The sequence below is a fragment of the Ranitomeya variabilis genome, chromosome 1 (genome assembly GCF_051348905.1).
Source record: "Ranitomeya variabilis isolate aRanVar5 chromosome 1, aRanVar5.hap1, whole genome shotgun sequence".
NCBI lineage: Eukaryota > Metazoa > Chordata > Amphibia > Anura > Dendrobatidae > Ranitomeya > Ranitomeya variabilis.
The window spans coordinates 6,699,094-6,713,061 of record NC_135232.1 but is presented as its reverse complement, the minus strand read 5'-3'; the positions used below and the strand labels follow the sequence as shown (position 1 = coordinate 6,713,061).

Here is a 13,968-nt window from a genome sequence, read left to right as displayed (position 1 = left end):
CAACACCAGGGGAAAAAGACCAGCAGCCAGAAAACCACAACAAGATGGCGGATGGTCAAAAACAAAACAGATTCTAACACTGACAATGGCTGGATTGTCCTCTGAGCTGTTGGAGATTACTCAGTGAGCGCAGTGTGAGGGTGACTGACAATGGCTGGATTGTCCTCTGAGCTGGTGGAGATTACTCAGTGAGCTCAATGTGAGGGTGACAATGGCTGGATTGTCCTCTGATCTGGTGGAGATTACTCAGTGAGCGCAGTGTGAGGGTGACTGACAATGGCTGGATTGTCCTCTGAGCTGTTGGAGATTACTCGGTGAGCTCAGTGTGAGGGGGACTTACAATGAATGGATTGTCCTCTGATCTGGTGGAGATTACTCAGTGAGCTCAGTGTGAGGGCGACTGACAATGGCTGGATTGTTCTCTGAGCTGGTGGAGATTACTCAGCAAGCTCAGTGTGAGAGTGACTGACAATGGCTGAATTGTCCTCTGAGCTGGTGGTGATTACTCAGTGAGCTCAGTGTGAGGGTGACTGACAATGGCTGGATTTTCCTCTGAGCTGGTGGAGATTACTCAGTGAGCTCAGTGTGAGGGTGACTGACAATGGCTAGATTGTCCTCTGAGCTGGTGGAGATTACTCAGTGAGCTCAGAGTGAAGGTGACTTACAATGACTGGATTGTCCTCTGAGCTGGTGGAGATTACTCAGGGAGCTCAGTGTGAGGGTGACTTACAATGGCTGGATTGTCTTCTGAGCTGGTGGAGATTACTCGGTGAGCTCAGTGTGAAGGTGACTGACAATGGCTGGATTGTCCTCTGAGCTGGGGAGATTACTCTGACTGTAGTGTGAGGGTGACTGACAATGGCTGGATTGTCCTCTGATCTGGTGGAGATTACTCGGTGAGCTCAGTGTGAAGGTGACTGACAATGGCTGGATTGTCCTCTGAGCTGGGGAGATTACTCAGTGAGTGTAGTGTGAGGGTGACTGACAATGGCTGGATTGTCCTCTGATCTGGTGGAGATTACTCAGTGAGCTCAGTGCGAGGGTGACTGACAATGGCTGGATTGTCCTCTGATCTGGTGGAGATTACTCGGTGAGCTCAGTGTGAGGGTGACTGACAATGGCTGGATTGTCCTCTGATCTGGTGGAGATTACTCAGTGAGCTCAGTGCGAGGGTGACTGACAATGGCTGGATTGTCCTCTGATCTGGTGGAGATTACTCAGTGAGCTCAGTACGAGGGTGACTGACAATGGCTGGATTGTCCTCTGATCTGGTGGAGATTACTCGGTGAGTGTAGCGTGAGGGTGACTGACAATGGCTGGGTTGTCCTCTGATCTGGTGGAGATTACTCGGTGAGCTCAGTGTGAAGGTGACTGACAATGGCTGGATTGTCCTCTGAGCTGGGGAGATTACTCAGTGAGTGTAGTGTGAGGGTGACTGACAATGGCTGGATTGTCCTCTGATCTGGTGGAGATTACTCAGTGAGCTCAGTGCCAGGGTGACTGACAATGGCTGGATTGTCCTCTGATCTGGTGGAGATTACTCGGTGAGCTCAGTGTGAGGGTGACTGACAATGGCTGGATTGTCCTCTGATCTGGTGGAGATTACTCAGTGAGCTCAGTGCGAGGGTGACTGACAATGGCTGGATTGTCCTCTGAGCTGGGGAGATTACTCAGTGAGTGTAGTGTGAGGGTGACTGACAATGGCTCTTCGTCATTCGCCCAGCTCTGTTTGTCCTCATGGAGTCCTTGCAGGGATGTCGTGTTGATGAAGCCTCTGATAACTCCTCCTGTCAGGGTTAACCCTTAGCTGCTGTAGCAGAAGGACGAGTGAGGGGTTAATCCTAAGTAGTGTTCTGTTGTAGAGACACCGAGAATCTACTGATGGCTAAAGACCCCGGAGATTTCCTCATCCGGATCAGCCAGACGCGAGCGGGGTACATCCTGAGCTACAGGTGAGGAGTAACTCCATGTGCAGTAGGGCTGGGCTCCGGGCTTCACTGCAGAAGGGCTGAGCTCCGCGCGCAGAAGGGCTGGGCTCCGCGCTCCACACGCAGAAGGACTGGGCTCCGCACGCAGAAGGGCTGGGTTCCGCACGCAAAAGGGCTGGGCTCCACGTGCAGAGTGTTTGCACAGCTACAGTAAATGCTGCATTATGGCACAGGAGCTGTATACAGCGGAGATACAAAGTGAAATCATTCTAAGGGGGTAAATAAAATAACAAACCTACAATAATGCGGCTGCATAAGTGTCAGCACCCTCTTATACTTGGGATGTAGTTGTGCTCAGAATCAGGCGGTCACATTCCCCCATGTTATACCGTAGTCAGCTCCGAGCCGCCGTCATTTACAGCGATTCTGATTTACCCAAGATGTCACTGCTCAGGAGTATTTTATGGTCCATAAACAGCTGGCAACACAGCAGAGGATCTCAGTGTGGAAAGTTGTCAGTGAGGAAGAGGGGGAAAAAAAGATTTCCCAGGCATTAGATCTACTGAAACACTTTGAGACGTCATCAAGAAGGGGCTGAAATCTGGTAGTGACATTAGCAGATGCCAGAACCTCCATCATGTCGGCCAGAAGCCTCTTGGGAACGTGATCTGTCTGATGAGACTGAGGGGGAACTGTGCTTCCATAGTTCCACTAGGCACAAAGCCAACATCAGTCATCTCCAGATAACCCCCATCCCCACACTGAGGCATGGTGGGGCCAGCGTTGTCCTTTGGGCTGTTTTTCGGCAACTGGAACTGAGGCTTTAGCCAAGGGCAAGGGACTTGTGACCAGTAGTGATGAGCGATTATACTTGTTGCTCGGGTTTTCCCCGAGTATTTGTTATTGCTCAGAGATATAGTTTTGATGGCCTCAGTTGCATGATTTACAGCTGCCTGATACGCTGGATACATGTGAGGAATGCCTGTTTGTTAGGGAATTCCCATATGTATTCAGCCTGTCCAGCAGTCCTAAATCATGCAGCTGAGGCGATGAAAACTAAATCTCCGAGCACTAACAAATACTCGGAGATCACCCGAGCGTGCTCGGGAAAACCCGAGCAACAAGAACACTCGCTCATCACTAGTGGCCAGCACAGATATCAGACCATCTTACATCAGAACCTTCCTGCCTGCTGAAAAGCTGAAGATGAGGAGGAATGTCACCGAAAACAATCCAAAGTGACCTCCATCAAAACAAAATGGAAGTTCTGAAACAGCCTGGGCCAGACCTGAACCCAAGGGCCAATCTGTGGTGACCTGAAGAGGACGTTGTACACAGAAGATGCCCCGCAATCTATGGTGACCTGAAGAGGGCGGTGTACACAGGAGATGTCCCCACAATCTGTGGTGACCTGAAGAGGGCGCTGTACACAGGAGATGCCCCCGCAATCTGTGGTGACCTGAAGAGGACGCTGTACACAGGAGATGACCCCGCAATCTGTGGTGACCTGAAGAGGACGCTGTACACAGGAGATGTCCCCGCAATCTGTGGTGACCTGAAGAGGATGCTGTACACAGGAGATGCCCCCGCAATCTGTGGTGACCTGAAGAGGGGGCTGTGCACAGGAGATGTCCCCGCAATCTGTGGTGACCTGAAGAGGATGCTGTACACAGGAGATGCCCCTGCAATCTGTGGTGACCTGAAGAGGGGGCTGTGCACAGGAGATGTCCCCGCAATCTGTGGTGACCTGAAGAGGGCGCTGTACACAGGAGATGTCCCCGCAATCTGTGGTGACCTGAAGAGGATGCTGTACACAGGAGATGTCCCCGCAATCTGTGGTGACCTGAGGAGGGCGCTGTACACAAGAGATGCCCCCGCAATCTGTGGTGACCTGAAGAGAGCGCTGTACACAGGAGATGTCCCCACAATCTGTGGTGACCTGAAGAGGGCGCTGTACACAGGAGATGCCCACACAATCTGTGGTGACCTGAAGAGGACGCTGTACACAGGAGATGTCCCGCAATCTGTGGTGACCTGAAGAGGGCGCTGTACACAGGAGATGTCCCCACAATCTGTGGTGACCTGAAGAGGACGCTGTACACAGTAGATGCCCCCGCAATCTGTGGTGACCTGAAGAGGGCGCTGTACACAGGAGATGCTCTGCAATCTGTGGTGACCTGAAGAGGACGCTGTACACAGGAGATGTCCCCGCAATCTGTGGTGACCTGAAGAGGACGCTGTACACAGGAGATGTCCCTGCAATCTGTGGTGACCTGAAGAGGACGCTGTACACAGGAGATGTCCCTGCAATCTGTGGTGACCTGGAGAGGACGCTGTACACAGGAGATGTCCCGCAATCTGTGGTGACCTGAAGAGGGCGCTGTACACAGGAGATGTCCCTGTAATCTGTGGTGACCTGAGGAGAACGCTGAACACAGGAGATGTCCCCACAATCTATGGTGACCTGAAGAGGGCGGTGTACACAGTAGATGCCCCCGCAATCTGTGGTGACCTGAAGAGGGCGCTGTACACAGGAGATGCTCTGCAATCTGTGGTGACCTGAAGAGAACGCTGTACACAGGAGATGTCCCCGCAATCTGTGGTGACCTGAAGAGGGCGCTGTACACAGGAGATGTCCCCGCAATTTGTGGTGACCTGAAGAGGACGCTGTACACAGGAGATGTCCCCGCAATCTGTGGTGACCTGAAGAGGGCGCTGTACACAGGAGATGTCCCTGTAATCTGTGGTGACCTGAGGAGAACGCTGAACACAGGAGATGTCCCCACAATCTATGGTGACCTGAAGAGGGCGGTGTACACAGGAGATGTCCCCGCAATCTGTGGTGACCTGAAGAGGACGCTGTACACAGGAGATGTCCCGCAATCTGTGGTGACCTGAAGAGGGCGCTGTACACAGGAGATGCTCCGCAATCTGTGGTGACCTGAAGAGGGCGCTGTACACAGGAGATGCCCCCACAATCTGTGGTGACCTGAAGAGGGCGCTGTACACAGGAGATGTCCCCGCAATCTGTGGTGACCTGAGGAGGGCGCTGTACACAAGAGATGCCCCCGCAATCTGTGGTGACCTGAAGAGAGCGCTGTACACAGGAGATGTCCCCACAATCTGTGGTGACCTGAAGAGCGCGCTGTACACAGGAGATGCCCCCACAATCTGTGGTGACCTGAAGAGGACGCTGTACACAGGAGATGCTCTGCAATCTGTGGTGACCTGAAGAGAACGATGTACACAGGAGATGTCCCCGCAATCTGTGGTGACCTGAAGAGGACGCTGTACACAGGAGATGTCCCCGCAATCTGTGGTGACCTGAAGAGGGCGCTGTACACAGGAGATGTCCCGCAATCTGTGGTGACCTGAAGAGGACGCTGTACACAGGAGATGTCCCTGTAATCTGTGGTGACCTGAAGAGGTCGCTGTACACAGGAGATGTCCCCGCAATCTGTGGTGACCTGAAGAGGGCGCTGTACACAGGAGATGTCCCCGCAATCTGTGGTGACCTGAAGAGGGCGCTGTACACAGGAGATGTCCCGCAATCTGTGGTGACCTGAAGAGGACGCTGTACACAGGAGATGCTCTGCAATCTGTGGTGACCTGAAGAGAACGCTGTACACAGGAGATGTCCCCGCAATCTGTGGTGACCTGAAGAGGGCGCTGTACACAGGAGATGTCCCGCAATCTGTGGTGACCTGAAGAGGACGCTGTACACAGGAGATGTCCCTGTAATCTGTGGTGACCTGAAGAGGGCGCTGTACACAGGAGATGTCCCTGCAATCTGTGGTGACCTGAAGAGGGCGCTGTACACAGGAGATGTCCCTGCAATCTGTGGTGACCTGAAGAGGGCGCTGTACACAGGAGATGTCCCTGTAATCTGTGGTGACCTGAGGAGAACGCTGAACACAGGAGATGTCCCCACAATCTGTGGTGACCTGAGGAGGGCGCTGTACACAGGAGATGTCCCCACAATCTGTGGTGACCTGAAGAGGGCGCTGTACACAGGAGATGTCCCCGCAATCTGTGGTGACCTGAAGAGGGCGCTGTACACAGGAGATGCTCCGCAATCTGTGGTGACCTGAAGAGGGCGCTGTACACAGGAGATGCCCCCACAATCTGTGGTGACCTGAAGAGGGCGCTGTACACAGGAGATGTCCCCGCAATCTGTGGTGACCTGAGGAGGGCGCTGTACACAAGAGATGCCCCCGCAATCTGTGGTGACCTGAAGAGAGCGCTGTACACAGGAGATGTCCCCACAGTCTGTGGTGACCTGAATAGGGCGCTGTACACAGGAGATGCCCCCACAATCTGTGGTGACCTGAAGAGGACGCTGTACACAGGAGATGCTCTGCAATCTGTGGTGACCTGAAGAGAACGCTGTACACAGGAGATGTCCCCGCAATCTGTGGTGACCTGAGGAGGGCGCTGTACACAGATGTCCCTGCAATCTGTGGTGACTTGAAGAGGGCGCTGTACACAGGAGATGTCCCTGTAATCTGTGGTGACCTGAAGAGAACGCTGTACACAGGAGATGTCCCCGCAATCTGTGGTGACCTGAGGAGGGCGCTGTACACAAGAGATGCCCCCGCAATCTGTGGTGACCTGAAGAGGACGCTGTACACAGGAGATGTCCCTGCAATCTGTGGTGACCTGAAGAGGGCGCTGTACACAGGAGATGTCCCCACAATCTGTGGTGACCTGAAGAGGGCGCTGTACACAGATGTCCCTGCAATCTGTGGTGACTTGAAGAGGGCGCTGTACACAGGAGATGTCCCTGTAATCTGTGGTGACCTGAAGAGAACGCTGTACACAGGAGATGTCCCCGCAATCTGTGGTGACCTGAGGAGGGCGCTGTACACAAGAGATGCCCCCGCAATCTGTGGTGACCTGAAGAGGACGCTGTACACAGGAGATGTCCCTGCAATCTGTGGTGACCTGAAGAGGGCGCTGTACACAGGAGATGTCCCCACAATCTGTGGTGACCTGAAGAGGACGCTGTACACAGGAGATGTCCCCGCAATCTGTGGTGACCTGAAGAGGACGCTGTACACAGGAGATGTCCCCGCAATCTGTGGTGATCTGAAGAGGACGCTATACACAGGAGATGTCCCCACAATCTGTGGTGACCTGAAGAGGACCCTGTACACAGGAGATGTCCCCGCAATCTGTGGTGACCTGAAGAGGACGCTGTACACAGGAGATGTCCCCGCAATCTGTGGTGACCTGAAGAGGGCGCTGTACACAGGAGATGTCCCCACAATCTGTGGTGACCTGAAGAGGACGCTGTACACAGGAGATGTCCCCGCAATCTGTGGTGACCTGAAGAGGACGCTGTACACAGGAGATGTCCCCGCAATCTGTGGTGACCTGAAGAGGACGCTGTACACAGGAGATGTCCCCGCAATCTCTCAGATGTGGAGCTACTGCAATACTGCAAGGAGGAACCGGCAAATATCAACAATTCTATATGTGCCGCGCTGACAGAACCAGGGGGCTGCAACGCAGTATAAGGGTGTGTGTATTTATGCAACCACATTATTTTTTTATTTTTCCGCAAAAAAGTAAAGGTACCTTCACACGAAACGACTTTGTAACGACATCGCTAGCGATCCGTGACGTTGCAGCGTCCTGGCTAGCGATATCGTTTAGTTTGACACGCAGCAGCGATCAGGATCCTGCTGTGATATCGCTGGTCGCTGAATAAAGTCCAGAACTTTATTTGGTCGTCCGATCGCTGTGTATCGTTGTGTTTGAAAGCAAAAGCAACGATACCAGCGATGTTTTACACTGGTAACCAGGGTAAACATCGGGTTACCAAGCGCAGGGCCGCGCTTAGTAACCCGATGTTTACCCTGGTTACCAGCGTAAAAGTAAAAAAAACAAACAGTACATACTCACCTGCGCGTCCTCCAGCGTCTGCTTCCTGACACTTACTGAGCGCCGGCCCTAAAGTGAAAGTGAAAGCACAGCGGTGACGTCACCGCTGTGCTGTTAGGGCCGGAGCTCAGTCAGTGTCAGGAAGCAGACGCCGGGGGACGCGCAGGTGAGCATGTACTGTTTGTTTTTTTTACTTTTACGCTGGTAACCAGGGTAAACATCGGGTTACTAAGCGCGGCCCTGCGCTTAGCAACCCGATGTTTACCCTGGTTACCCGGGGACCTCGGCATCGTTGGTCGCTGGAGAGCGGTCTGTGTGACAGCTCTCCAGCGATCAAACAGCGACGCTGCAGCGATCGGCATCGTTGTCGCTATCGCTGCAGCGTCGCTTCGTGTGAAGGTACCTTAATTGTTTTTTCCTCAGTGGATTTGTACAGATTTTAGGCGACGCTAAAGGGGGAAAAAGTTCTGAAATGATTAAATCAGGGGTGTGTAAGCTTTTTATATCCACTGTATACTTCTATATACCACTACACGTTTTACTTCCATTTGCTGCTATATAATATACACTATATATTGCTATACAATAAATCATTTAATTCCAACACCTGCAAAATGTGTTTGTATAAATATACAGTACAGATCAAAAGTTTGGACACACCTTCTCATTTAAAGATTTTTCTGTATTTTCATGACTATGAAAATTGTACATTCACACTGAAGGCATCAAAACTATGAATTATCACACATGGAATTATATACTTAAAGGGCACCTGTCACCCCGTTTTTTCGGTATGAGATAAAAATACTGTTAAATAGGGCCTGAGCTGAGCATTACAATAGTGTAGTTTGTGGACCCCGATTCCCCACCTATGCTGCCGAAATACGTTACCAAAGTAGTCGTTTTCGCCTGTCAATCAGGCTGGTCTGCGCGTGCGCAGAAGCGGCGCTCTGCTGGCCGCGGCTTCAGGAAAATGGCCGCCGCGATATCCATCTGCGCACGCGCGGCATCCCGCGGCCATTTTCCTGAAGCCGCGGCCAGCAGAGCGCCGCTTCTGCGCACGCGCGGCCAAAGGAAGATGGCCGCGCCCACCGATCACCAATGAAATAACGAACAGCGCGCTCTTTTAAATCCCCTGGCAGAGGATTCGGGACCTTGGGTATGCGCACACCCCTACGCCACCAACGGAAAACTAAGCAAAATCTGGGGGAAGACAACACGCCCTTTTGACCAGACCAGCCTGATTGACAGGCGAAAACGGAGACTTTGCAAAGGTATTTCGGCAACTTAGGTGGGTGATAAATGCATAACAAACACACTAATGTAACGCCCACCTCTGCCCCTATTTAACGCTATTTTTATCCCATCTTCCAAAAACGTGGTGACAGGTTCCCTTTAACAAAAAAGTGTGAAACAACTGAAATTATGTTTTATATTCTAGTGTGAAGAAACCAGATTATATCTTAATTTCGCCGACAACCATGTTTTTGCAAAACCAAAAGAACTGGCTTTTTATCTGTATATTGGCTTGTGAATTTAAGTGTTTGTCTGGTGGGTCAAGAATACAAACTTGCCAACTGATATACTATCTAACATACTGTGTAAAGGTACCGTTACACTGGCCGTGATCGTTGGTAAGTCGTTGTATAAGTCTGATGTCTGTCACGTCCCCCGCCGGCGTCCACAGGGTTAAAACTGCTTTCGGCAGCAGCGCTGCTAATGCCGCGCTGCCGAGAGCTTCCCTGCACTGAATGTGTCAGCACCAGCAGTAACAGCGGTGACGTCACCGCTGTGCTAAGCTTTACGGCCGGCCGGCCGGCCGGCGCGGCTGACACATTCAGTGCAGGGAAGCCGCCCGCGGGGGACGTGACAGACATCAGAAGGTGAGTATGTAGTGTTTTTTTTTTACTTTTACAATGATAACCAGGGTAAATATCGGGTTACTAAGCGCGGCCCTGCGCTTAGTAACCCGATGTTTACCCTGGTTACCCGGGTGCTGCAGGGGGACTTCGGCATCGTTGAAGACAGTTTCAACGATGCCGAAGTCGTTCCCCTGATCGTTGGTCGCTGGAGAGAGCGGTCTGTGTGATAGCTCCCCAGCGATCACACAACGACTTACCAACGATCACGGCCAGGTCGTATCGCTGGTCGTGATCGTTGGTAAGTCGATTAGTGTAACGGTACCTTAAGTCTGTAATAGTGACTGTACATAGAGTGTGTTAAGCCTTGTTTATTGATGTGTGCTGATATGCTAATAGTGCTACTTAATCCCATCACCATTGTTTACCTTATCTTGATGTTGGACTGAAAGACCCTGGGTAAAGGTACCATCGCATTTAAGGTACCGTCACCCTAAACGATATCGCTAGCGATCCGTGACGTTGCAGCGTCCTGGATAGCGATATCGTTTAGTTTGACACGCAGCAGCGATCAGGATCCTGCTGTGATATCGCTGGTCGTTGCTGAAAGTTCAGAACTTTATTTGGTCGTCAGACCGGCGTTTATCGTCAGGTTTGACACCAAAAGCAGCGATACCAGCGATGTTTTACGCTGGTAACCAGGGTAAATATCGGGTTACTAAGCGCAGGGCCGCGCTTAGTAACCCGATGTTTACCCTGGTTACCAGCGTAAACGTAAAAAAAACAAACACTACATACTTACATTCCGGTGTCTGTCCCCTGGCGCTGTGCTTCTCTGCACTGTGTAAGCGCCGTCCGGAAAGCACAGCGGTGACGTCACCGCTGTGCCCTGCTTTACGGCCGGCTGGCGCTTACACAGTGCAGAGAAGCACAGCGCCGGGGGACAGACACCGGAATGTAAGTATGTAGTGTTTGTTTTTTTTACGTTTACGCTGGTAACCAGGGTAAACATCGGGTTACTAAGCGCGGCCCTGCACTTAGTAACCCGATGTTTACCCTGGTTACCAGTGAAGACATCGCTGAATTGGCGTCACACACGCCGATTCAGCGATGTCTACGGGAGATTCAGCGACGAAATAAAGTTCTGGCCTTACTGCTCCGACCAACGATGGCACAGCAGGATCCTGATCGCTGCTGCGTGTCAAACACAACGATATCGCTAGCCAGGACGATGCAACGTCACGGATCGCTAGCGATATCGTTCAGTGTGAAGGTACCTTTATTCTAAAAATAGCTTACATGCCTTGGGTATAAAAAGACTCAGAGATCACATCCTGGGAGACTGAAGTAAGACAGAGCTACCAGCCGGACATTCTGAAAACCACCCAACATACTAGAGAAAGGACTGCAGCCAATTCATCATGGCACCATCACGAAAGCACCCCTGACCCCGTTTCTCCACATCTAGGTTCTTCAAAGTAGCCACCTTTTGCTTTGATGACTGCTTTGCACACTCTTCGCATTCTCTTAATTAGCTTCAAGAGGTAGTCACCGGGATGGTCTTCCAACAATCTTGAAGGAGTTCCCTGAGATGCTTAGCACTTGTTGGCCCTTTTGCCTTCACTCTGCGGTCCAGCTCACCCCAAACCATCTCGATTGGGTTCAGGTCTGGTGACTGTGGAGGCCAGGTCATCTGGTGTAGCACCCCATCACTCTCCTTCTTGGTCAAATAGCCCTTACACAGCCTGGAGGTGTGTTTGGAGTCATTGTCCTGTTGAAAAAGAAATGATGGCCCAACTAAACGCAAACCGGATGGAATAGCATGCCGCTGCAAGATGATGTGGTAGCCATGCTGGTTCAGTAAGCCTTCAATTTTGAATAAATCCCCAACAATGTCACCAGCAAAGCTCCCCCACACCATCACACCACCTCCTCCATGCTTCACGGTGGGAAGCAGGCATGTAGAGTCCATCCGTTCACCTTTTCTGCGTCGCACAAAGACACGGTGGTTGGAACCAAAGATCTCAAATTTGGACTTATCAGACCAAAGCACAGATCTCCACTGGTCTAATGTCCATTCCTTGTGTTCTTTAGCCCAAACTAGTCTCTTCTGCTTGTTGCCTGTCCTTAGCAGTGGTTTCCTAGCAGCTATTTTACCATGAAGGCCTGCTGCACAAAGTCTCCTCTTAACAGTTGTTGTAGAGATGTGTCTGCTGCTAGAACTCTGTGTGGCACTGACCTGGTCTCTAATCTGAGTTGCTGTTAACCTGCGATTTCTGAGGCTGGTGACTCAGATAAACTTATCCTCAGAAGCAGAGGTGACTCTTGGTCTTCCTTTCCTGGGGCGGTCCTCATGTGAGCCAGTTTCTTTGTAGCACTTGATGGTTTTTGCCACTGCACTTGGGGAGACTTTCAAAGTTTTCCCAATTTTTCGGACTGACTCACCTTCATTTCTTAAAGTAATGATGGCCACTCGTTTTTCTTTACTTAGCTGCTTTTTTTTTTGCCATATTACAAATTCTAACAGTCTATTCAGTAGGACTATCAGCTGTGTATCCACCAGACTTCTGCACAACACAACTGATGGTCCCAATCCCATTTATAAGGCAAGAAATCCCACGTATTAAACCTGACAGGGCACACCTGTGAAGTGAAAACCATTCCCGGTGACTACCTCTTGAAGCTCATCAAGAGAATGCCAAGAGTGTGTAAAGCAGTCATCAAAGCAAAAGGTGGCTACTTTGAAGAACCTAGAATATAAGACACAATTTCAGTTGTTTCACACTTTTTGTTAAGTATATAATTCCACATGTGATAATTCATAGTTTTGATGCCTTCAGTGTGAATGTACAATTTTCACAGTCATGAAAATACAGAAAAATCTTTAAATGAGAAGGTGTGTCCAAACTTTTGATCTGTACTGTATATCTAAAATGGCAAGTCTGTCGGCGCGCTCCCGTCACGCGGCAAGTCTTGTCGGCACGCTCCCGTCACGGGGTAAGTCTTGTCGGCGCCCTCCCATCACGCGGGATTACACTTTCAATACAGATGTTCGTATCGCATGCCGGCTGTCTTCTGTCTCGTTACCTTGTCTTCTCCATCAGATCAGTCTCCAGTTGCCGCCATTACATGGTGGATGTGCGCTCCAATGGCTGCTACGTGATTCCCGGAGAGGATCGTGCTCACACCTCACTCATGGATCTAGTGCAATTCCACCAGGAAACTGGAATCCAACCATACGGAGAAATCCTCAGAGCACCTTGTGGGAAGGTAATGGCCAGAAACCGCACAACTTCTATCACTCCCATCTGTTATGCGTAGGAATAACTACTCTGTAGCGTCTCGCATCGCACCAGCAAATGCTCAGTAACACGCACACTCTGCGCAAGCCATCACTGCTAGGCAAGTCCATAAGGGCCTGCGTATTCTTCACCCACTCCTGAAGGGGAGGAGAGCTTTATTGAGCCCTTCACAGACTGCAGTCACAGGCTAGCTGGCGTCTGGTGATGCGGATGATGTAGAGTCAGGTAACGAGTAAATTTAAAGCTAGCGGCGTAAAACCCAAACAATAACCAAAGGGAAACCCTGGGACAATAGCTAATGAAGAAGAACCAGTAAAGACCATTAGCACTGCTGAGGAGCAACCAGAACCCAACCAGGAAGCATTCACCATACCACTATGCAATGGAAATGAATAAACAGCACTGGTGTTATGGACTGACCTGGGTTGGAGTAGTGATATTGCAACCACTAGGGGCAGCACCGGCAGGTACCATATTCTGGGATAGCAAAGGGGTCGATACACAGGAACAGCAATGTAGTTTGAAGGAATAAGCAGGAATCGTAAGGAAAGTCAGGGGTCGATATCAGCAGCAGTGTAGTTTGAAGGAATAAGTAGCGCGTGGAAAGAAGCTTGACTACAGACTGGTAGCTCAGTAATCACGCAAGGGAAGGAGAGGAAGGCCAAGGTTAAATAGGGTGTGCAATCAGGGCGAGCCAATGAGGAGCTCAGGGTGGAGACCATCAGCAGCAACATAGGTACAAGTGTCTGGGTTAGCATGGAACTGTCCAGCGAGCTGAGTAGCTCAGAGAGAAGAGTTGCCGTCTGGTGCATGGGAACTGCGCGGTTCAAATCCTGACAATACTCCCCTCCTTCCAGGAATGGCTGGACATCTCAGGTGCTGGCTTCTCTGGATGTCTCAGATGAAAAGCTCTTCTAAGCCTGGGTGCATGGACGTTGCCTCTGGCTCCCATGAAGTATCTTCTGGTCTGTAAACCCTGCACGGCACCAAATA

General features: G+C 51.0%; 1 protein-coding gene across 2 annotated transcripts in view; it reads left to right on the top strand.

Moving 5' to 3' along the window:
- Positions 1-13,968, top strand: part of LOC143801971 (myosin-IIIb-like) — a 177,078-nt gene that overhangs the window by 154,362 nt on the left and 8,748 nt on the right. For both annotated transcript variants that reach the window (XM_077281292.1, XM_077281293.1), the window contains exons 26-27: positions 1,863-1,952; positions 12,778-12,943. In XM_077281292.1, coding sequence (XP_077137407.1) covers positions 1,863-1,952; positions 12,778-12,943 — 256 coding nt within the window. The remainder of the gene's footprint in view (positions 1-1,862; positions 1,953-12,777; positions 12,944-13,968) is intronic.